The following is a 24,689-nucleotide window of genomic DNA, read 5'->3' as shown; positions in this document are numbered from 1 at the left end:
GACTGTATTATGATAGGTGAGGATTTTAGCTCTCTTCATTCATCTTCCAGTCTTCTAATCCTTGCATTGCACTTACTGAGTCAATTGTTCCACTGTTATTTATTACATTTGCCAGCTTGAAATTTATTTATTTTTAATTTGCTTAGTTTTTAATCCCTAGCTAACTTCTATGCCTTTTTGTATTTTGTCATTCTATAACATGCCTGTATACAATTTTCCACAACATAAAGCCTATCAAATTATTTTTGTTTTTTGCTTTGTTTTATTTTTTTTTCTTATAGTAATCCTTTTTGGAGTTGTCTTCCTTCATATTCCAACCTGAATTGTTTATTTTCAAGGTCTTTTTGCATAGCTTCTCCCTGTAATTTTTTTAAAAGATTTTATTTATTTATTTTTAGAGAGAGGGGAAGGGTGGGAGAAAGAGAGGGAGAAAAATATCCCTTTGTTTCACAACTCATGCTCAGTCCACTGAGCTTCACCAGCCAGGGCAACCCCCGGGAGTTCTTCATCTTCAGCCTGGAATCCATTCATTTCGTGGAATCCAAGTTTTCCTCGTTCATTACTGTTTCCCCTCACACGTGTTTTGATTACTTCCTGAGAGATTTGAGTGCCATTTTTGACACTTGGCATGTCTAGACTCACATTGGACTCATAATTTTGGTGAATATAGAATTCTAGATTGCAGTTTTTGAAGTATTAAGAGTCTTCTTTTCTCTGATGCTGATGGAAGTGTGATCTTTGAATGTAACCCCTGCCCCTTAGAATCATTTCTAGTGGTTTGATGTTTCATAATTATGTACCTCAGAATGTTTTTGGTTTTTTGCTGTTTTTATTTTTATTTGTTACACTTGGCATTTGTACCTTTCAATCAAGAGATTCATGTCTTTCAGTTCTGGGAAATGTTCTTATATTATTTCTTTGATAATTTCTTTGCTGTACTCTGTTCTGCTCTCTCTTTCTGGGTGTCAATGGTTATATCTTGGGCCACTTGGATTAATCCATTAGGTTTTTTAAATTTTGTACCACTTTTTAAAAAATATTTTTAAAAATATTATACGATTCTCTCAACTTTTTAATCTAATGCTTTCATGATGGAGGCTGCCCTCAGATGACTCGGAATCTTTATCCTCTGGTTCTCGTTAAAGAGCAAGGCACTGCAAACTGACTCATAGCGCTGTGTGCAGTGGAGGTAGCGTTTAAACCTGGTGTTCACTGAGGACTGAGCAGGTGAAGGAGGATGGGGAGCTCACTGCTCCCTGCACAGACTGCTCCTGTCCGCAGCCCCTGCTTTTCTTTGTATCTCGTGTTTTTCAGTCTGAAGCCTCTCTCTCAGCTTCTGTTGTTCTTTCTCCAGTTGGAATGGGAAAGGAGCAGTTCCTGAGTCCTGAAGGACGCAAGGAGGAATCTGGAGCCCCAACTATTCTTTATTTAGATGTGACACTTTCTAATACACATTTTTAGCCCCAACCCCAAGCTTGCTTTTATAAGTTTATAACCCAGCTTTGTCAGCCTGTCTGGGATTCTTTGGGGTAAAAACCAGCTTAGCTGTTTTGTAGCCATCAATGAAGTATTAACTGACATTCTCTAATGTTCACTTTTCTTATAATAACTTGTATATTTATAGAGCTACTTGAAGAATAATAAGATTTTAAGACCAAACATTTGAAAGTTAGCATTTTTTTTGTAACTTCACTGACTTACTTGACTTTCCTGAAATTGTACCAGGAAGACAAATGTACATAAGTAAGGCTACTTATTTAAATCTGTCTTTTGATATTTAAGAGTTGAGATCTTAATTGTTTTCAAAATTGTGTTTTAGTACTTGAAGATATAATGATTTAAATCAGTCAAATACAAATTTGTACAGGCATAATTAGAATAAGACCATAAGTAAGTTAAAAAAGGAAAAAATAATTCTGAGTTCAGGCAACTTTTCTATGAATAAATAAATTATTCTTACAAAACCAGACAACCTTTTCTGTGTTTTAGTTCAGTTTGTTCACAGCTAGTGGAGGGGGCAGGTGAGGGAGTAGAGAGTTTGAGCAAAAAGGAGAAAGGGTCAGACCTGGACAACAGTGCGGTGATTGCTGGGGGGAGGCGGGTACAAGAGGACTAAATGGTAATAGAGAAAACACAATCGAGATTAAGTTTAAAACACACTTTTATAAGCTCTCCACCATTATAATAAGACTGAAAAAATGCCAGTTAAATTTATGGTAAACATGAGTTAAGTACTAAATGAAGATTATTGATGCTCCAATAAATAGTTTTGGTCAAATGAAAACAGTCAGAGGCCAGATTGTAGTTTACTGATATAGGAGGTAGAGCTAAAAATTACAGAATATTTATTGCAAGATGTTACTTTGCTAGAATTTTGCTGTGCAGAAGAAGAGAGATTAGAGTATGGACAAATTTGGAATATGTTCCATGGTGATTGTAAATTTTTACAAACCTTTAAGTCACCAGTAGGGGCTTGGGATGGAGCTGCTTATAAAATGATGAGGTTCTAGGAGGAATGGGCCTTGTAAGTACTACATACTTATTTTTCACACAGCAAATCCTAAGTAGATTTCAGCTTAGATAGTGGTGGTTCCGTGTGCCTCTTGTGGGAATGTGAAGGAAAATACAATAAACGGAAGGTTTTCTTTTCTGGAATATTTCTTTCAGGATGGCTCCGGAAGTCGCAGCTGTTGAGAGGAAGGGGGGGTACAACCAACTCTGCGACCTCTGGGCGGTGGGGATCACCGCCATAGAACTCGCTGAGCTCCAGCCGCCCATGTTCGACTTACACCCAATGAGGTCAGTGTGTCCTCGGTAAAGAATCCTACTTTTAAATAAGGACGTTTCATGAACAAATGATAAGTTTTGTCTTGCTTTACCTTATTTTGGGATAAGAGTAATAGAATTTACATTTTATGTTAATATGAAGTCTTAAAATGCTGCGTAATGATTTGTTGTTGATTTTTTTTCAGAGCACTATTTCTAATGACGAAAAGCAATTTTCAGCCTCCTAAACTAAAGGATAAAATAAAGTGGTGAGTATCTTTGTGTTATTTACTTTTATAGTTATGAGGGGGAAAATCATTGAAAATGAAAAGTTTAATTTTTTAAATTTCTTAGGTCAAATAGTTTTCATCATTTTGTGAAAATGGCACTTACGAAAAATCCAAAAAAAAGGCCTACAGCTGAAAAATTATTACAGGTATTACTTTTGCCCTGAACTATGTCTTTTTTCAAAGGATAAATGTCATTCAGTCAGATTTCTAATAAGTGTTCTGTGCTTTATTATTTTATCTTTATAGCACCCATTTGTCACACAACCTCTGACACGGTCTTTGGCAATTGAGCTCTTGGATAAAGTGAATAATCCTGATCATTCCACTTACCATGATTTTGATGATGATGATCCTGAGGTAGGAATTGGTGTTACTAAATAGGATATGTAACATTATGTATGTATGTAATTTCCAAAATCAGTTTTTTAAAATTCCGAATCTGGTTTCGGTAAAGCTGATTTAAGTAAAAAACTATTGAGGGGCCCTGGCCAGTATGACTGAGTTGGTTGGAGCATCATCCCATGACTGAAAGATTGTGGGTTCAATACCTGGTCAGGGCACATACCCAGGGTGAAGGTTCGATCCCTAGTCAGGCTGTGTACAGGAAGGTGGCCGATTGATGTTTCTCTTTTTTTCCCCACTTCCTTCTCTAAAAGCAATGAAAAAAAATGTCCTTAGGTGAGGATAAGAAAAAAAAAAAAACTTTTGAGGGAACAACTAACTCTGACTTAGTCTGTCCTAGGGAAGTCATGTGCTAATTTTTTCTTTTTGGCTACAGGTGGCTATTCTATATGTTTGAAAATGGCAAAGGCAGAATCATCTAACCCACTGGTTGGAGTTACTGTAGTTATTTTAAAGTAGTCATTGTAGATGAAGTTGCTAAATAAATCATCCACTGTAAAGAGATTGCAAATGGGAAGCATATAAACAAGATGTTAGAATATACTTAAAATTTCTATTCAGTTTTCTTCTCAAAAAGAATCCTTATACAACCTGATGAATTATTAGTGTTTAGTAAGAAGTATAGGATTTTTTGGTGACTAAAACCATAACTGTCTACTATGGAAATGTTTAAAAATGAACCAGTGTAATCATTGAGTGAAATAACTGTAATGCTATGGGAGCATTGATATTAATGGAATCCTCACTACTGGTGGCATATTTAACATTTTTAGCTCAGCTAATAATAGTGGCACCAAAGGTAAACTCACTGTATGTGATGCGGCAGAATTCTGTTATTGGGTCTGTAACTGAAATGCATGGCCTTAACTTGACTGACCTTATGGAAGGTACTTACAAATGGTGTAAATTTCATTGATGATGCTGTAAGAATGGTAGCTCTCAGTGGTCGGAAAAGTGGTCACAGATTATTTTAAATCAGAGAGAACCTTTTCTATCAATTCACCTTTGGTCTAGCTTGCTATCTTTATATAGCTGATTAAATAAAGCTATCTGTCCTTTTGTTAAAGGTCTGGAAAGGCTTTTGGAAACATAAAACTTTAAAAGTGTAACTTCTTACTGACCTTAAATTATACTAGGGAGAAAGTTCATTTTTGTTTTGCTTGATTTTGTTTTTTTAAAAACTCCGGTTTTATAAACTCTTCTGTAATTTGGTCCTCAGTTTACATGGTAGTGCAGGACTGGAATAATGACATGTAAGCTGAAACCCTGCAAAGCAATTTTAGTGATCAGTGGGGGGGAACTGTAATTATTTTGTGACCTTAAAAAATGTCAAAACATTAAAAACTTTGTTATTGACAGTCAAAACTTTGTTACTGAAAGTATAGGGAAATGGAGAAAATAGTAAAACTCATATTTATTTAGTACACTGTTTCCTTGTTTAAAAAAGCTTTTATAGATAGTTTAACTATCAAGTAGTCTCCTTGCTGAGTAGATTGTACAGTACTGGCCTTTTTCATATAACTTTATGATGGAGTGATTACCTTTTCTGTGCGTGGTATCACATTCCTTTCTAAGTTTGGATGTGCTTCCAACATCTTATCTTTAGCATTTTCAATGCATGAAATATCTCAGTATCCCAGTAATAGGAAGTTTTTTGCTGGTGCCACTTCTTCTGGGGTATCTTCATCCCTTTTGTCCCTACTACAATACATCTTCATTCATGTCAGTAAGTTCACCTGAACTCAGTTTACTCAGTTCCTCTGGCTGTATGTCTGCAGTTGGACAGTGACCACACCAGCTCTCTCACCGTCATCTGTTTTCTTCCTTAACTCCATTAATGTTTGATGTAAATTTCACCACCGGCACTATCCAGGATTACAATTTTATACTTCTTTGCATCAGTTTTATCTGTGTTGGCTGATGCCCACATTGAGTTACCAATTTTTGCAAAAATGTCACAAGTGTAGAATCAGTGGGAGACAAGGAGGCAGCACAAGTACACACTCTGCTGTTCGTGTGTGAACCAAATAACACAGGCTCCGTGACCATGCAGACAGACTTTGAAAGAAGTGATGTGGATTAGTAAGGAGACTTTGTCCCCACTCAACTTACACCCGAGTTCTCAGAAAGTAGCGAAACAGGAAGATTTTTAAAGTGAAAGGAAAGAAAATAGAGGGCTGCTCCTACAAGAAAAACATAAAGGGAGAAAATTGTGTTTACTAAGTAAAAGCATAAATCATTAACACATTTAGCATTATTTCACTTCATTTCATTTATCTCAGCCTTTTTGAAACAAGTTAAGGCAGATTTTTTATTACAGTTTTTCTCCTCTGAAACTGGGAAAGCTATAGCTATTGAATTACTAGAATATTTAATTTTGAATATTTATATTTAATTAAGAGAACCTTTTTGAGAACCTGCTATGGATACAATGCATCCCTAATCTTGAGAAGCTCCCAGTTGGAGGATGGAAGAGTTCCAATTTGTGGTTGCCTTTAAAAAAATATTGGCAAAGTTGTACTTCATTCCTATTTTACATAAAATGAAGTATTTATTTCATACTAGAGTAATTTTTGTGGAGATGAGACGATGATTTGATTGTCTAATGCTACATCATTGATTTTGTTCTTTCATAGCCTCTTGTTGCTGTGCCACATAGAATTCACTCAACGAGTAGAAACGTGAGAGAAGAAAAGACACGCTCAGAGATAAACTGTAAGTATGTGCTGTACACAGTTTATCATTTGATATTAACAAATAAGATTGCCTTTTTGTTGTTTTGTATGAGAAATATTTATTAAATATCTATTATATGTCAGTATTTACTCTTTGTCACCATTCTAGTAAATGATATGCAACAAAACAGACTTAAAAGCCCTCTACTCAACTATATAAATAAATTATGAGGAATGATAGAAGATAAGTGATAATTATTAAAAAATAGAGCAAAGTAAAGAATCAGAAATGTTGATTTAGGAACAAAGAGATTCAATTTGAAATAAGTTTATAGAAGAAGACCTCACTGAGAATCTTCCATTTGAGCCAAGACTTAAGGAATGAAAGGAGGGGGGGGTTATGTGGATGTCTAAGGAAAAAGAACTTCAGGCAGAGGGAAGAGTCATAGCAAAGTGCTTAAAGGGACATTATGCTTGGAATGTTCTAGCAACAGTGAAGGAGCTGTGAGGCTGGAGTGGAGGGAGCAAAGGGGGAGAGTGAGAGGAAATGAGGTCAGAGCAGCCGATGAAGTGGGAGAGGAGTCAGGCGGGGATATAGTTAGTATAAGGATTTCATATTATTCTGAAAGAAATAGGGGGATATTTAAAAACTTTAAGCTGGGTTTGAGGTAATATGACTCATATTTCAAAACAGTCCCTCTCCCCATTTTATGGAAAGTACACTTACATGGGGCAAGGCTGAAAGCAAAGACCTGGTTAGGAGGCCACTGCAATAGTCCTAAGTGGAGAAGACGATGGTGTACACCAGGGTGTTAGAGGTGAAATATGAGTAGTAGGCAGATTGTTGATATATTTTGAAGATACAGTAGCCAAAATGATTATTTATTTATTTATTTATTTATTTACTTATTTTGAGGTGGGGGGAGGGGAGGAGAAAGAATGGGAAACATCAATGTGTGGTCGCCTCTCATGTGTCCCCTTTTTGGGACCTGGCCTGCAACTCAGGCACGTGCCCTGACTGGGAATCAAACCAGCAACCCCTTGCTTCACAGGCCCATGCTCAATCCACTGAGCTACACAAGCCAGGGCCCAAAATGATTTTTTGAAGGATTAGCTGTATGTCTTAAGAGAAAGAAAGGATTCAAGGATAAATGCGAATTTTTCTGGCTTGAGCATTTAGATAGTTGGAAGACAAGTAAGATTTTAAGTTGTAGTTTTATTATAGCATTTTTGCTTTATTTTCTTCCAAGTAGTTCTTTTTATCAAACCCTTTTAAAGGTGGAGTTTAATTAAGGCAGTAAGAATTTGACTTCCCTTGTTCCTGAGGAATTTTTGGTAGTAGGAGTGGTGTGTATTTATGTTATTATTTGGGAAGAGGAACAAAATCCCTAGAATGGGCAGTAGAGAAGAAATCACAGCAGTGCTTCTTAAACTTTGATGTGTGCATGTCACTGCAGTTCCTGATTTCAGTGCCTCTGGGGTGGGACCTGAGGTTGTGACTTCCAGCAAGTCCCCAGGGTGTGCAGATGCTGATGGTGCAAGGGCCGGTCGTTGAGTGTCAAGGAAAGGTAGAGGTCTGCACACTGGCTGAACATCTGAGTAACCTGAGAATCTTAAAAATGGATTCTCCAGCCCCACTTTTCCACAGATCCTGATTCAGTAGGTCCTGGGTCAGCCCAGGATTCTCCCTTTGAAAATAGCTCTCCAAGTAATTTTTACAGACAGCCAAGTTATGGACACAGCAGGACAGACCATTAATTCACATGAGATCCAGTACCATCAACTTATTAATGATAAACTGCCAATAGGAATCTTTGGAATAACAGTGCCTTAACTTTTTTCTTCTTGGAAGCATTAATTCCCTATGACTTAAAATGCTAATTAGTGCAGTCAGGCTTATAATAACACTTCTCTGCAAGCTGAAGATTTAACCTTAGGGACCTGAAATCTAGAATGACCTTAGGGAAATTAGGTAATGTGGTAACTTAAGACAACTGTTTAAGAAAACATTCCCCAGTTCTGGCCAAGATGTAGGGGTAGGTAGAAATGCTTTGCTTCCTCGCACAACCAAAACAAGGATAACAACCGCTTTAAAAACAATAAACAGCCAGAAAAGCCAGAAAATCAAATTACATGGAACTTCGACAACCAAGGAGGTAACATTCATCCATACCAGTGGGAGGGGCGGAGACCAGCAGCGAGGAAGAGGTGGGGCTGGCCAAACAGGTAACTAAAGACACACAATCTCTAGCTATAAATCACTGTGGGGATTGTGATGGCTGGAGAAACTCTCAGTCTTACAGGAGAGTTCCTTGGAAAATGGGGCTAAGAGCTGAGCAAGCCAGCAGCATTGTTCCCTCTCAGCCCCTCCCCCACATAACTGTGCCAGAATATAACAAAGAGGGTTGCCCTGCCCTGGCAGATACCTAAGGCTCTGCCCCCTTAAACCTAATAAGTACTCAAAAACAAAGAAATATGGCCCAAATGAAAGAACAAATCTAAACTCCAAAAATGGAACTAAGCGATAAAGAAATAGCCAATATATCTGATGCAGAGTTCAAAACACTGGGAATCAGGATGCTCGCAGACTTGACTGAGCTCAGTCACAAAATGAAGGAAGAAATAAAGGCTACACAAAGTGAAATAATGAAGCAAAATATACAGGGAACTAACAGTAAAGGTAAGGAAACTGGGGCTCAAATCAGTAGTTAGGAGCAGAAGGGAAAAATAAACATTCAACTAGAATGAAGAAACGAGAACTCAAACAAATGAGGAGAGGCTTAGGGATCTATGGCACAACTTTAAACGTTCCAACATCTGAATCATAGGAGTGCCAGAAGAAGAAAAGGAAGAGCAAGAAATTGAAAACTTATTTGAACAAATAATGAAGGAAAACTTACTCAATCTACCAAAGGAAAAAGACTTCCAGGAAGCCCAGAAAAGTCCCAAAGAAATTGGACCCAAGGAGGAACAAACCAAGGCACATCATTATTAGGTTACCCAAGATTAAAGATAAAGAGAGAATCTTAAAAGCAACAAGAGGAAAGGACAGAGTCACCTACAAAGGAGTGCCCATGAGACTATCAGCTGATTTCTCAAAAGAAACCTTACAGGCAAAAAGGGGCTGGAAAGAAGTATTTGAAGTCATGAAAGGCAAGGGTTTAATCCAAGATTACTTTCTCCAGCAAAGCTATCATTTAGATTGGAAAGGCCAATAAAGTCCTTCCCAGAAAAGGTCAAGTTAAAGAGGTTCATCGTTACCAAGGCCTTAACTATATGAAATGTTAAAGGAACTTATCTGAGAAAAAGAAGATCAAAAATATGAACAGTACAATGACAAACTCATAACTGTCAGTGACTAAACCTAAAAAAGAAAAACAAAAACTAAGCAAACAACTGGAAGAGGAATGGAATCAGAAATGGAGATCACAAGGAGGGTTATCAGTGGGGAGGGGGGAGGGGAAAATAAGGGGGGAGGTACAGGGAATAAGAAGTATAATTGGTAGGCATAAAATAGGGGGAGGTTAAGAATGGTATAGGAAACTGAGAAGCCGAAGATATTATATGTACAACCCATAGACATGAACTAGAGGTGGGGAGAAATACTGGAGGATGGGGAGGGTCCAGGGTGGAGTGGGGGAGAAAGGGGAGAAAAAATTGGGATAACTGTAATAGCATAATCATGAAAATATACTTAAAAAAAGAAAACATTCCCGACTTCCAGTCAAGATGGAGGCATAGGCAACATGCTTTGCTTCCTTGAACAACCACAATGATTACAACTAACCTCAAAACAAAAATCACCCAGAGCTGCCAGAAAGTCGAACTGTGTGTACGTCCAACAGTCAAGGATTTAAAGATGTAGTCATCCAGGAGAGTAGGAGCAGCAGATCTGGGAGCCAGGGTGGAGAGGGCACAGTGTTCTAATCCCAGCTGATTTAGGATGCTTTATGATTTTATGTGAGGTGATGTGTAGAATGGTCAGTAATGCTATTGACTTTTTACAAAGGCAAGCTTTGGGAAAATAATTTATTTTAATAATGTTTCTCTTGAACATGTTTCATGTTTATAATTACATGGTGTCTCTCCTTGCAACCAAGGTTTTATCTTCATTAAACTAAATGCTATTTAGGTGGCAAATATGGAATAACTGACTCATTTGCAGAAAGGTGTTACTTTTTTCCTCTTAGGAGGTCCCCTCTACCTTTGGTTAAATGTGACAAAGGCTTGCTTTAAGAAGAAGTAATTCTGGGGCTCTTGTCTGCCTTAGTAGGATTTGTTTTGACCCCTAATGGCTAATGAAGGCCAGCAGGTGATAATGAGCTCTCTCAAAGATACTAAAAAGGAGTTTTCATCTGGGTGTTGAAAGATAAGTTTATGGTACATTGCTGGACACACATTCAAGGAGATGGTAGGGGAAACGAGATCAAGACCAATATACAATTACAGATAAGTAGGAGTTTTTGACATTATTAAGAGGATCATAAACAGCATTGCAGCCTGAGATGATTGACCAATGATTATTTGAACAATAGTTGGAAGATCCTGTGACAGAAGCTTGTCATACCTTTAGGGAATTTGAAGAGAACAAAAGAGCAATGCCAGTGTAAGATGTGAAGAATGAATTTCCATAGGGACTTTGCCCCCGCCCCATATAGGCCCCCCTTTCTGGAAATTCATTTCCCAGAGTACAGGAATATTGAATATCTGCTACAGTTAGGGTTCTGTGTTTGTTATGGAGGTTAGTCTAAGACAACATCTCTGTATCCCTGCTATAGCCAGTGATCATACAGTCTGGTAAGGGAAATAGGCATGTTCATGTGTGACAATAACACAAGGCAGATGTGTGCAGAAACTGTCCTCATGTAACTTTATTAAAGATTTAATTTTGCTTTTTGACGACAAGTGTAGATGAGAGCTGTTTAGTACACCTCTATCGAGGTGATGTATATATTATTTATAATACCTTACTAAGAGTTATTTTGTAATCTTTGATGTGTGATCATGTGAACAGGTATAAGGAACCCATTATTGAAGAGCCTGCTTATCTTCACGGGCCAAAAATTGATACCTAGCCTGTTAACAGCTCTAAAGCACACACATAGTCACATACAAACGGAGATCTTGCAGGGCTGTGTTTCACAACCTTTTTTACTTGTGCCTAATATTACAAAATGTCTTACTCTCATGGTGTCCTTTAATTGGTATTAACATTCACAATTAATCATACATTAAGCTAAAATCAAAACAATTGTAAAAGTGATGGTACTTTGAAATCTCACTCATTTGCCCACCTTGACTAAGGATTGCAGTTTTAGCTAAAGCTCTTCCTAGTCAAACTGTAATGTTTTATATTTATATTTATGTCTTTGCTTCTATCTCATTGCTCTTGAATGTTGTGCCCAGGCTATAAAATCAGATAATGATAATGAGATATAGAAATTAAGGTAAAGGTAGTGAAACTTCAGTATATTAGAACAGCAAGGAAAAAGATGCATACATTATTGTTAACTTATATCTGCTGTAGCCACTTTATACTTCAGCTACAGTAGTATGTTATTTATTGCTGTATAGCAAATTATCCTAAAATTTATCAGCTTAAAACAATAAACATTTATTATTTCACTCATTCTGAGGGTCAGGAATCTGGGACAACTTGACCAGTGGTTCTGGCCCAGGGTTTGTCGTGAAGTTAAAATCAGAATGTCAGCTGGGACCACAGTCATTTTAAGGCTTCACTAGGTTGGAAGATTTGCTTCCAAGGTTACTCACGTAACTGTTCGTCTCAGGCTTCAGTTCCTTGCCATGTAGCCTCTCCTTAGGACTACTCACGGCATGACTTCCTCCAGAGCGAGTGATCCAGTAGAGCCCAAGACAGGAGCCTCTCATCTTGGAAGTGATGTGCCAACACCCTGCCCTATTCATTTGGTCACGTAGACCAACCCTGGGGCTATGGCGAGGAACTACATAAGTTCATGAACACCAGGCCATCTTGCAGACTGGCTTCCAAAAGCACTCTGCCTCAGTTGCTCTCTGCGCACTTCAGCCCGCAGTTAAGATTGTCTCTGTTTTATGTTGGGTCACAATGAAGTATCAAATTCATCCTGACTGTAACACAATTTTGCTAATTATGTTCTTTTGTACTATGGAAAAGGCCTATTATTAACAGATTAAACTCTAACAGTTTAGACTTTCTTGGACTTTTCTGGCTAACAGATTCTTTATTTAAATCTTTGAATTGTGATTAATGTAGGGTAGATAGTAAAATTAAATGTGTTTTGCCATAGAGTAACTATTCAAATAGTATTATCATTAAGAATAAAGAAACAGATCTTAGCTTTACTTTTATTCTATTTTAGTTGGCCAAGTAAAATTTGATCCACCCTTAAGGAAGGAGACAGAGCCACATCATGAACTTGTAAGTAGTTTCATCTTGGAATGTTAACATTGAAAATAAATGTTTTATTTAGTCTTCATGATATATTGAAACTGACTTAAAAATCTAGTCATTAATATTTTCAAATGCATTTGGGGAAATAAAAAGGTAAGTCATTCTGAAATTCAGAATAAATAAATCTGTGTTGCTGAGATTGAATATTTTCAAAATTATTTAGGAAAAACTTACTAGCTTTACCACTCTCTAATTAAATGTGTTTAATGCTGGCCCTTTAATTTCCTTTTTATTTCTATTTTTCAGGTTTTGAGCATCTCTTAGTGTATGTATTTACTAGGATAAATGCCATAATTTTAAACTAAAATGTCATATCAATAAAAGTTCTCACTAAATTTATGGGCAGTCTTTTAAGATTGTAGGCCAGTTTTTTAAACATCAGAGTAGAGTTGGTCTGTTTGGAGCACTAAAGCTCAGGAGAGACTAGGCATACATAGTAGATCAAGTTCTTTCATTTAAAACTTGCTAACTGTATGAACCTTCTCTTCATGATTCCTTTTTGTTAATGTTTTATACTTCTTTCCAAACATATGATAATAAATTAGATGTAGTCTTAGAAGCAAAATGCTTTGCACATATTCAGATGTTAATATTCTATGGAACAATAAAACATGAGACTTAAAAAACAAACAGAATTAATCCTAATGCAGTTGCTTTACCAGAGCTCCAGATAATGTTGCATTATTTTTTATTTAATAATGAGAACAAAGGAACTGTTACCACATTTTTGGACTATAAGATGCACCCTCTAGGGGGGGCCCCCCACCAATTTGGGAGGAATAATGGTTGTTAATGCCGCTATAGAGTTCTGTTTTCATTTACATTGGTGAAATATTGTTATTTATGTTATTAAATATTTCCACATTTTTTGCTTCAAAAAATTTTTTTCTGATTTTCTCCTCTAAAAACCTGGGTGTGTCTTACAGTCTGAAAAATACAGCAATAAGTACTCAGGGTTGAAGTGGGAACTTTCTTAAACTTAAGGCTTATTTTAACCCAGTTGACTAAAGACATCCAAAAGAAGTCTGTAGCCTTTAACTTTTGGAGTTATTCCTGTTCAGTGTAGCAGCATGGAGGAAAGAAATGTTCAAGAAAATTTCTTAAAATGATCACATTACAATATAGAAGTCTGACATTTACATAGAGGATGGAAAAGGTTAAGAAGAAAAAGTAGTCATGATTTTTATAAATGCTAATTGTATTTTGTTAAGGCAGTCTATTTGCTTTCTCTTTTTAAGTTGGTATTGCATGTTTTTAAATTCAGTGCTAATTCAGTAACTGCATTGTAGAGCCAATTTGTTGCAGTGTTGCTTTTTAGAAGCTCCTTAATATGATGTGACTTTGCATTCGCCTTAACAAAATTATGTTAGCAGGACTTACTTAAGAAAATTTCCCTTTGTGAATTTATGGCTTTTAGTCTAAGTGTAAATAACTTGGGTTTCTTGGTCTCTGCTAAACAGCCCGACAGTGATGGTTTTTTGGACAGTTCAGAAGAAATGTACTACACTGCAAGATCTAATCTGGTATTTCTCATCTTCTGATTTTCTTTGTCAGCATTGTTTTAGTCTTGTTTTTTTTTTAGTCAAACATTTTGTTCAATTTTAATGAACAAATTTAAACATTGTTTTATAAGTTCCTGCTATTTAGCACACTTCTATATATTAAGGATTATAGCAATTTTTCCATTACAAGATAAATAATATATCTACTCAAATATATTACAGTGTTGTTGTAAAAAATAAACATTTTTATGTAAAAACATTTAATTTTGTGGTTCAAATATGTTTTTTAACTGCATTTCCCTATAAAAATATCCAGTTTTAATATGACTTGTTTTAGTGAACTAAGAACCATCCATATATAAACACATGTCCATTCATAGATATAAAACTACTTGTATATATTGCAGAAATTATATGCATACCATTTACAGAAATAATTTATCCCTAATTAACAAAGAAACCAGTCTCAGATGAAATTTTAGCTCAGTGGTGTTATTTAATACCCAGTTTTTTGAAGCCAAAATTTGGATTTTGAAGCCTCCTTGACATTAGAAATATTAAGACTGTCTTACATTTAGGTAAGAAAAGATAGGACATTAATCCTGGTGAATATTAAATAAATACTTTGAATAGTCACTATTAAATAAATAGCTACTTCTGTAGCTGGCTAGGGCACCCAATTGCCTTTAGTTTACTCCTAGATTTCACCTTTCTGCCTTTTCAGTGAAATTTTCCTTATCTTTCCTTCTTCTCTGCTTCAATAATGTACCTCTTTCAATTCTGCTTGATTTAAGTGGTTCAGTTGGTTAGAGTATTGTCCCAATATGCAAAGGTTATGGGTTTGATCCCCGGTGAGGGCACATACAAGAATCAACTGATGCATAAATAGGTAGAACAACAAATCAGTCTCTCTCTCTCCCTCCCCCTCTGTCCCCTCTCTCCTCTCCCCCTCCCTCTCACACCCTGTTCTGTCCTCTCTAAAATCTGTTAATCAGTCAATCAATGGTTCTTAACATAAATTCTTAAATCTATGCTCTGTACTATTTGTAGAACATAAAAGAGATTTTTAGACATAATTTTTCTTTCAGGGAAGTTGCTGTCTCAATAAGCAGAAAATACTTACTTATATAAACTATTAGCCATGCATCAAAAAATAAATTGGGTTGCCAGAACTTTGCCAGGTAGTGACTGTTGATGAGAAGAGGCTAACATATAACTGCTACGATAGAAATTAGAGGAGAAAAGATTTTGCGTTATTTGGCTTCTGGGAGGGACTAAGACTGATTTCAGTATCGCATAGCAAGCACTATAGATTCCTTAGGAACAAAATAGATATGTGTATCTCCTGTGTTTCATGGAAATTAATGCGGGGACAGTCATTGGCAGAGACCAGTTTTGAGAGATGGCAGATAAAGAGCTAAAATTATGAAATGGTCGTACTGTTGCTGGAATTATGGGATTAGCTCAAAAGAGGGAGATTGAAGTAATCAGAGAGGAAATGATCAATGACACCATGAGATTTAATGTCTCTCCTAGGCAGGTCTAAATAAACACCAAGTGCAGAAAACTGGTTACCACAGTGGGTGATTCCTGTGTTTTGTAGTCAAAGACAGAACCAACATTGGAAGTAGGGAAGAAGCAGTTGAAAAGCTAGAAGAATTAGTAGGTACACTATCACAAAAGGAAAAAAGATGCATCAGATGGCCCAGATGGGCCAGAAAATGTGAGGACTGAGAATTAAACCATCTGAGGAAGCAAGTGAGGATTGTTTTCTGGATTGAAAATTTCTCCAGAATTAGGCATAAGTAAGCTAGAATGACAGGGAAATCTGTTGTGGAAATAAAATATTATAGAATCAAAAGTTTAAATTAATATTCTCCAGAAAAGACAGTTATAACACCAAAAACATAATACTTTAGAGTTTGTGTTCTTTTCTGTACCTTTGTGAAACTATCTTAAAAAGTTTACTTCTAATGACAATAAAAGCTAATAGTTATCTGGAAGTTTTTATACAACAGGCATTATTCTAAACACTTTAAATATACTAACTTACGTTGTACAAAGGAGAGAATTTAAGGTGCAAAGGAGCAGAAATTGGTCTTAGACCAGCCTGGCTCAGTAATTCACAATTAAACCACTAGGCTGCATTGCCTCTACCCAACATGTCAACATTTTGTTGTCTACTGCTTGTACTCTCTCATTTTATCAGTATATATGGTGATAGTTATTTTTTGTTGTGAGCAAATACACATAAAATTTACCATTATAACCATTTTTTAAATCCTCACCCAAGGACATGGTTATTGATTTTAGAGAGAGGAAGGGAGGGAGAAAGAGAGGAAAAGAAACATGTGAGAGAGGAGCATCTGTTGGTTGCCTTTCGTGGGTGCCCTGACTAGGACCAGACCCGCAACCTAGGCGTGTGCCCCAACTGGGAATCAAACTGGCAACCTTTCACGTTGCGGGATGATGCCCGACCACTGAGCCACACCGGTCAGGGTCCACTGTAATCATTTTAAGTGTACAGTCCTGTGGCATTAGGTACGTTTGTATTGTTGTGCAGCCAGGACCACTGTCGGTCACTAGACACTTTCATCTTCCCAAACTGCAACTCCTCATACCAGTAGCTCTCATTCTCCCTTTCCCCCAGACCCTGGCAACTGTCATCCTATTTTCTGTCTCTTTGAATTGTTCTGTGCTCTAGTTACCTCCTGTAATTGGAATCATACAACATTTGTCCTTTTATGACTGTCTTACTTCACTTAGCATAATGTCATAACATCTTCCAGATTCATCCACATTGTAGTATTTGTCAGAAATTTCTTTTTTAAGAATGAATAATGTTCCGTTGTATGGACAGACCACATTTCGTTTATTCATTGGACACCTCAGTGGGCACAGGTTGCTTTTACCTTTTGACTATTATGAATAATGGTGCTGTGAACAGGGATGTACAGATATCTGTCACGTCTCTGCTTTCGATTATCATAGGTATATAACTGCGGTAGGAATTGCTGAATCATGTGATAATTCTACATTTAATATTTGAGGAACAGCCATACAGTTTTCCATAGCAGTTGCGTCATTTTACACTTCCCACCAGCAGTGCACAAGGGTTCCAATTTCTACACAGTCCTCATCAGCACTTGTTACTTTCTGGTAGTGGAAGGGGAAGTTTTATTTTATTTGTTTGTCTTTAAGTAATAGCCATCCTAATGGGTGTGACCTGCCCTTAGTTATTTCGGTCCCCTAACTTCATTAGTCCTAAAACCTTGACACTGTGAACAAGATTTTTCAAATTATATTTCATTGATTATGCTATTACAGTTGTCCCAATTTTCCCCCTGTTCCACCCCTGCATCCACCACCTCCCACTCCCTCAGGCTACCATTGTTCATGTCCATGGATCACGTGTGTAAGTTTTTTGGCTACTCCATTTCCTGTACTGTCTTTACACCCCCATGGCCATTCAGTAACTACCTATTTGTACTTCTTAATCCCCTCACCTCTTCACCCATTCCCCCAAACCCCCATCCCGTATGGTACCATCAGATACTCTCCGTATCCATGGTTTTCTGTTCTTCTTGTTTGCTTAGTTTGTATTTTAGATTGACTTGTTGATAGACGTGTATTTTTGCCTTTGTATTGTTCATAGTTTTGATCTTCTTTTTCTTAAATAAGTTTCTTTAACGTTTCATATAAGAATGGTTTGGTGATCATAATTCCTTTAGTTTTTTTCTTGTCTGGGAAGCTCTTTATTTGCCCTTCGATTCTAAATGATAGCTTTGCTGGGTAGAGCAGTCTTGGCTCTAGGTCCCTGCTTTTCATTACTTTGAATATTTCTTGCCAATCCCTTCTATCCTGCAAAGTTTGGTTTGAAAAATCAGTTGTCAGTCTTATAGGAACTCCTCAGTAGGTAATTAATTGCTTTTCTCTTGCTACTTTTAAGATTCTCTATCTTTAGCCTTTGGCTTTTTAATCGTGATGTGTCTTGGAATGGGCCTCTTTGCATCCATCTTGTTTGGGACTCTGTGCTTCCTGGATTTGCATATTTATTTGTTTCACCAATTAAGGAAATTTTCTTTCATTATTTTTTTAAATAGATGTCCAATATTTTGCTCTTTCTCTTCTCCTGACACCCCTGTGATGTGAATGCTGGACCTCTTGAAGGTGTCTCAGAGGCTGCTTATATCCTCATTTTGGGGGGATTCTTTTTTCTTCTAGTCCTGATTTTTTTTTTTATTTGCTTTCTTATGTTTCAGATCATTGATTTGATTCTCAGCTTCATCCACTGTACTGTTGTTTCCCTGCAAATTTTTCTTTATCTCAATTAGTGTATCCTTCATTTCTGGCTAGATCTTTTTTATGCTGCTAGGGTTCTCACTAAATTCCTTGAGCATCCTAATAACCAGTGTTTTGAATTCTGCATCTGATAGGTTGATTGCTTATCTTGATTTCATTTAGCTCTTTTTCTGGAGTTTTGAAATGTTCTTTTGTTTGGGTCATGTTTCTTTGTCTTCTCACTTTGGCAGCCTTCCTATGTTTGTTTCTGTGTTTTAGGTAGATCTGCTTTGACTCCGTGTCTTGGTAGCGTGGCCTAATGTAGTAGGTGCCCTGTAGGGCCAGGGGCATCAGACTCGTTTTCACCAGGGGCCACATCAGCCTTGCAGTTGCCTTCAAAGGGCTGAAATAATCCTAGGAGTGTATAAATGTAACTACTCCTTAACTGTGAAAAGGTTGAAATTAGCTTTTCCCCCTACTGGAGTTCTGTTGGGTGTGTGGGTCTGTGGCAAGCTGTGAACGTGGGTCTTTCATCCATAGGATGGAGTTTGTAAAAGTTGTCAAAAATAAGGCCTACTTCAAGAGACACCAAGTGAAAATTAGAATACAGTGAGAGGGTAAAACTGTTTGCTATGCCCGGAAATGCTTGGTAATTCAGGATAAAGATAAGTACAGGATGATAGTTCATGTAACCAACAGAGAACATTTGTCAGATCACTTACAGGAGATAGGATAGTTCGTGCAGCTTCTGCTCATGAACTCCCGAAGTATAGTGTGGAGGTCGGCCTGATGAATTATGCTGCAGCATATTGTACTGGCCTGCTGCTGGCGGCCCACATCTTCTCAGTAGGTTTGGCATGGACCAAATATATGAAGGCCAAGTGGAGCTGACTGGAGATGAATACAACGTGGAAAGCATCAATGGTCAACTGGATGCCTTCACCTGCTATTTGGATGAAGGGCTTGCCAGAACTGCTACTGGAAATAACGTGTTTGCGGCCCTGAAGGGAGATGTGGATAGAGGCTTATCTATTCCTCACAGGACCAAACAGTTCCCTGGTTATGATTCAGAAAGCAAGGAATTCAGTTCAGAAGTGCATTGGAAGCACGTCATGGGTCAGAATGCGGCAGATGATATGTGCTACCTAATGGAAGAAGATGAGGATGCTTATAAGAAACAATTCCATCAATACATAAAGAACAGTGTAACTCCAGACATGGTGGAGGACACGTATAAGAAGGCTCATGCTGCTATATGAGAATCCAGTCTGTGAGAAGAAACCTAAGAAAGAAGAAGAGGTGGAATCATCCCAAAATTTCTCTTGCCCAGAAGAAAGATCAGGTATCTCAGAAGAAAGCAAGCTTCCTCAGAGCTCAGGAACAGGCTGCTGAGAGCTAATAAACCAAACCACAATTTTCTATGAAGATTTTTCAGATAAAGATAATAAACACATTGAACAAGCAGCTAAAAAAAAGATGAAATTACATTTGGCCCTTTGAAGACAACCATGAGGCTGATGTGGCCCCAGGTGAAAATGAGTTTGACACCACTGTTCTAGGTTCTAGTGGCACAGCCTCCCCTATCACCCAAGCTGGGCACTCAAGGTGCACCCTTTATATGGCTTGAGTACACCCTCCTGTTGTAGTTGAGCCTGGATTGCTGTCGGCAGATCACTGGGAGGGATTTACTGAAGCCAGTCAGGTGCAAAGACTGGATATGACCACTGACCACCAACCTCCACCCACCATGGAGGATCACTGTGCAGGGGCAGGGTGGTGGTGCTCTGATGTGGTCTGTAGCTGTCCACTGGGTGCGCTGGCCCTGGGATTTCCTAGGTGATGCAGGCCAAGGTCAGCCCTCACCTGTGTTTTGCCCACAGCCACCCTGCCTGAGCTATAATGCTATCCGAGATGCCTGCTACTTATGCTGGGCTTGGAGATTCCCAGGCTAAGTCAAGCTGTGAATTAGGCTAACTGCTGCTAGTGCTGGGCCTAGGGGGTCACTGAGGCCAGCTGCTATTGGAGAGAATTTAGGAAATCGTGAAGCATGAGCCAAGACCAGCATATGGAGAAGCAGCTTGGGTGAGCCTGTAAATTGGATGGGACAGAGTCTCGGGATCTCCAAGGTGGGTCAAACAGTGTTAGCCAGGTTGGTGGAATCTCAGATATGGCACCAGTTTGCCAGCTCTGTGGCTCTCTGGGGGTAGGGGTTAGAAAGGGACAATGGCCTCTACTCACCTTGATGCCAGACAATTCAGTTTCTCCCTGTATTCCACTGGTGCCTTACGGGCTGCTACCCCTGTGCTGGAGCTCAGAGGGAGCGAGTCTGTGTGTGAGTTCTTTAAGAGGAACTGCTTGGGGTTCTAGCAGTTTCTTCCATTCACTCAGTCCCCACCCCCACCCTGGTTTTTGTGGCGAGTTGTGGGGACTTATCTTCCTGGACTAGAACACTGCACTGGGGGACCTGGTGTGAGTCAGGGGCTCCTGGCTCCTGAGATATCCCTCTTGAATTTTTATCCACCACACGTGGGTGTGGGACCAGCCAGTTTGCATCTGCACCCCTGCTGCCAGTCTGGATGGAAATAGTTTCTTTAATTCTATAGTTGTCAGACCCATTCAACTCAATTTCTGATGGTTCTGAGTGATGGTTATTCTGTGTTTTAGTTGTTGTGCAAAGAGGTGATCCATGTCTGGCTATGCCTCTATCTTGACCAGAAGGCAAGAAGATTTTATCGTTCACAAATAACTTGTTGCTGGCCACTAGAAACCAGATGAACCCCAAATGTCTGGCTGTCATCTTAGTCAGCAGTTGCCACCAAGATGACAGCCCTGAGTCTTTAGGACCCAGAAAAAAATGCTCCCTTATAAAAAACCTTGCTGCCTGAAAGTTCTTGTCATCAGTGATTTCTGGTTGATTTCAGTACTTTGTGTATTCATTTTATAGTTTTGTAAATGAATTTTGAATGTAACACCTCAATATCTGATACTATAATTAAGTGATTTTTTTAAAATTAGGTAATTATAATAATATGTGAAACCAGAAGAACAGAGTTTGATTTTTTAGGATTGTTAGTGAATAAAAAGGTCTTTAAACTTTGAAAGATGCCCAAGTTAAAACCAAAAACACTACATGTGGTAATTAAATGCCCACAGTTTTGCCCACAGTCATACAGATGCATGTATCTGATCTTAAAAGGTTATATTACATATCTGTTCAGCTGATGCTAATTATTTTTAATTTGCCTGGTTTTACTGTATACTTTGGCCCATATGCCAATAATGAAAAATATATTTAAAGTTAATTGTGAGTAAAACTTTGTTAATTGCCATGGAGGAACATGAGTAGTAACATTATTACTTGAAGAAGCTTACACTACACCTGTGATAGAATAAAATATTTAAGTTAGAATTAAAAACTTATTAGGAAAAAATATAACAAAAGGATTTTAAGATTATTCCTGAATTAGGTTAAAATTGAATAAAGTTTATAAATAAAGTCAAATTTATTCTGGAAAAGAAACAGTAAATGCCAACTTTGTTTATTTTCAGTCTATTAAACTATTACTGTAACATTAATGTTGTGTAGTCACCTTTCTTACCCAGAATTTAAGACAGTTTCTAAGATGAGCTCATTTCATACTTGTGTGATGATAGGACATTTTCTAAAATGTCAAACCTAACCTGCTGGTATTCATTTCCAAGCTTGCCGTACAAGTATTCTTAAGTCTTCTGCTTTTATCATGCAGGATACTGCTTGATCAGTCAGCGTTCTAACTACACTTGCTCTTCTGACTTTCTAAGAAATAAAAAAATCTTTTTGAATTATCTAGGATTCACTCTTTTTACTTCTGTAAATCATCTACCACGTTTAAAGGTATCTTAACAGTTTTATTTGTACCATCATTTTCTCATTTTTTAAATGAGGAAAAAATTTTCCTTTTCTGCTGTTCTTTTTTCTTGGTTAAAATATATTGGTAAAGTATTTTTTCTTTTGTGTTTTTGTAGCCAACTGTATCAATTCTATTAACTTCCTGCTGTTTTCTCATCAAGTATAGACTTCGTAATTTCCTGAGGGAGGTAAAAAAAAAAAGAAAGAAAAGCTCTTAATCATGTATTTTCTTTTTCCAGTGTTCCACATCATGTCCTTTTTCTTTTTCATTTGGTTTCTGGCACCACATCTTCTTAGAGGCTTTATCCTAGGTTTAGAAATACTTCCCCATTCATTAAAAGAAACAACTGAAATTAGCACTCTGTGACTCAGAAAGATATTTTAATTGAGCTAGGTTTCCCATCTTAGGTTTTTGTTGAAGTGTTCGGGTTGAATCTATACTAAGCTACTGCATGTTTTCGGTCCATGTGTTACTTACTCTACTTGACTGTTGTTCAGTATTTTTATTCACTAATTTTTTAATGTCTGTCCTGGCATGATCAAATGTATTCTTATTTAGCTTATTTAGGCCACATTTACCATCATGTAGATTCTACATTTTGATAGCTTTTTCAAGTATATTTTGGTAGCATTTTGTTACAGGGTAGGTTCCAAGTCCTTTTAAAAAATGTTTTAGATCAGTTTTTCATAGACTGCCTTAAAGATACATAAATAACTACTGACTTTGCCCAGACTTCATGTTTCTTTTTCCCTTTTATTTTTTTCTCTTTTTTTTTTGTCTGATTTTACTGTCTCAATTTTTGCCATATAATGATAGGTGCTTGGTAAATAATAGCTGAATTAAATGAGATTAAATACTTATTAGAAGGACTTAGTGTAATTCTTTTACTTGCTGATACTTTGCCCAGCACATTGTTAATGTTCCATGGTTGTTAAACATAACTTGATTTACAGAGAAGGAACTAATAAATAAGCCTCTTTGAAAGTTAGCTTTCCTGGTAGGCTTCACACATGGCACATTGTGTCATCAGACTTGGGATTGGAGCTATCTGCAGTTTCTCCCCAACATGGATGTTACTCTAAACATGAACCTGTACTAAATTTTCTATGAAAATACTATGTTAGTTTTTCTAGACCCTTCTCTTAAAAATCATTATCATCAACTTGGTCATTGCCACATCTGTGTTTAAGGAACACAAGCTATAGGCACTGAGCACAAATGCTTGCTTTTGGAAGCTGTCATTTGATCAAACGTTTAAGAGATTATTGGTTTAAGAGGTTGCTCGCCTGGTAGAGGGCCCGGTTATCTACAGCTGAAGAAAACAAACTTGAATTAGGAAGTGTGTTCATTGAGATAGTACTCTCTTCACTAAATGTCGAAGTTTAAAGGTTCTGTATAAAGTCCTGATCACTTAAATTGTTCAGCATAATTGTGTGGCAGGATATCAGTGAATTTATCCTATTAAGATATATCATTATAAATTAAAAAGAACAGGTGTACCTTTTTATTAGGATTTTGTATGATACCATTGTGACAGTTGACCCATCTTTTTTGTTTGTGATGTATTATCTTTTCTCTCACTGGTAAGAACATTTATTATTTTACATGGAAGAACACAAATATTGAAGAAAACAAAATTTGAGCCTTGTCTAAACCAGGAGTAGGATTTTGATTTTCATCAGATATTTTTTGAGAGGTCTTGTAATGCTTAAATGTTAAAGAGCTTTTCACTTAAATGTAATATATTGCTTAGAATCTTCTTATTTCTAGGCTTAGTAGTATTATGATCTAGAATTATTTTCATGCGTATTAACAAAGCTGAAGTTAGTTATTTATAGGAAAATTTACAAATGGCATTTGAACAAGCATTTACTTAGGGCCTAGTAATGTGTGCTGGGTATTATGTTAGGTCCTGGGTTGCAGGGAAGATGGATTTAACAATTTCCCTTTGTGTGAGGAGCTCACAGCCTGGCAACAACTATTCTTACAGACTTCTAAGTAAATTAATTAAAATGCAGACTAAGTACTGGAGGAGAACTAAGTGTTAGATGCTATGGAGACTTGGAGAAGGCTGCAGCTATTTTCCTCGACAGTGTTGGAAGGCTGCTTGCTCCAGGGAAGTAACTTTTGCATTAAATCCTCATCATGCATCTGACACTACCTTGTAACATTAGAAAGCACTCTCAAGTACACTATATTCTATTGAAAATAAAATTCATTTGAAGTGTTAAATATTCCCCCTTTATTGTGAAAATAGTGCTTGAAATACAGTGGCTCTAAGGGGGGAATAAAAGAAAACTATTTTCCATGGTTGTTGGAAAGCACTTTTTTTTCCAATTCAGGAAGGTGTTTGAGTCAAGCAGATATATATTACTTGTCCCTTTAAATTTCCATTGTTAGCTCTGCAGTGTGCAGCACTCAGTGGGAGTGTT

General features: G+C 37.3%; 1 protein-coding gene and 1 pseudogene across 5 annotated transcripts in view; both read left to right on the top strand.

The window, feature by feature from the left end:
• The window catches only part of MAP4K3 (mitogen-activated protein kinase kinase kinase kinase 3), a 126,395-nt gene that overhangs the window by 58,225 nt on the left and 43,481 nt on the right, over positions 1–24,689 (top strand). For 3 of the 5 annotated variants that reach the window (XM_037066912.1, XM_037066910.1, XM_037066911.1), the window contains exons 9-15: positions 2,668–2,799; positions 2,973–3,035; positions 3,121–3,202; positions 3,303–3,413; positions 6,095–6,173; positions 12,493–12,551; positions 14,045–14,107. In XM_037066912.1, coding sequence (XP_036922807.1) covers positions 2,668–2,799; positions 2,973–3,035; positions 3,121–3,202; positions 3,303–3,413; positions 6,095–6,173; positions 12,493–12,551; positions 14,045–14,107 — 589 coding nt within the window. The remainder of the gene's footprint in view (positions 1–2,667; positions 2,800–2,972; positions 3,036–3,120; positions 3,203–3,302; positions 3,414–6,094; positions 6,174–12,492; positions 12,552–14,044; positions 14,108–24,689) is intronic. The other 2 variants (XM_037066915.1, XM_037066914.1) reach the window with 1 other exon arrangement.
• On the top strand, positions 18,801–19,831 carry LOC119001481 (60S ribosomal protein L5-like; annotated as a pseudogene).

This window comes from Sturnira hondurensis, unplaced genomic scaffold (assembly GCF_014824575.4).
Source record: "Sturnira hondurensis isolate 20B ecotype Veracruz unplaced genomic scaffold, ASM1482457v3 Scaffold0016663, whole genome shotgun sequence".
Taxonomy (NCBI): Eukaryota; Metazoa; Chordata; class Mammalia; order Chiroptera; family Phyllostomidae; genus Sturnira; species Sturnira hondurensis.
Note: the sequence above shows the minus strand (reverse complement) of the source record. Positions and strands in the feature narration are given on the sequence as shown.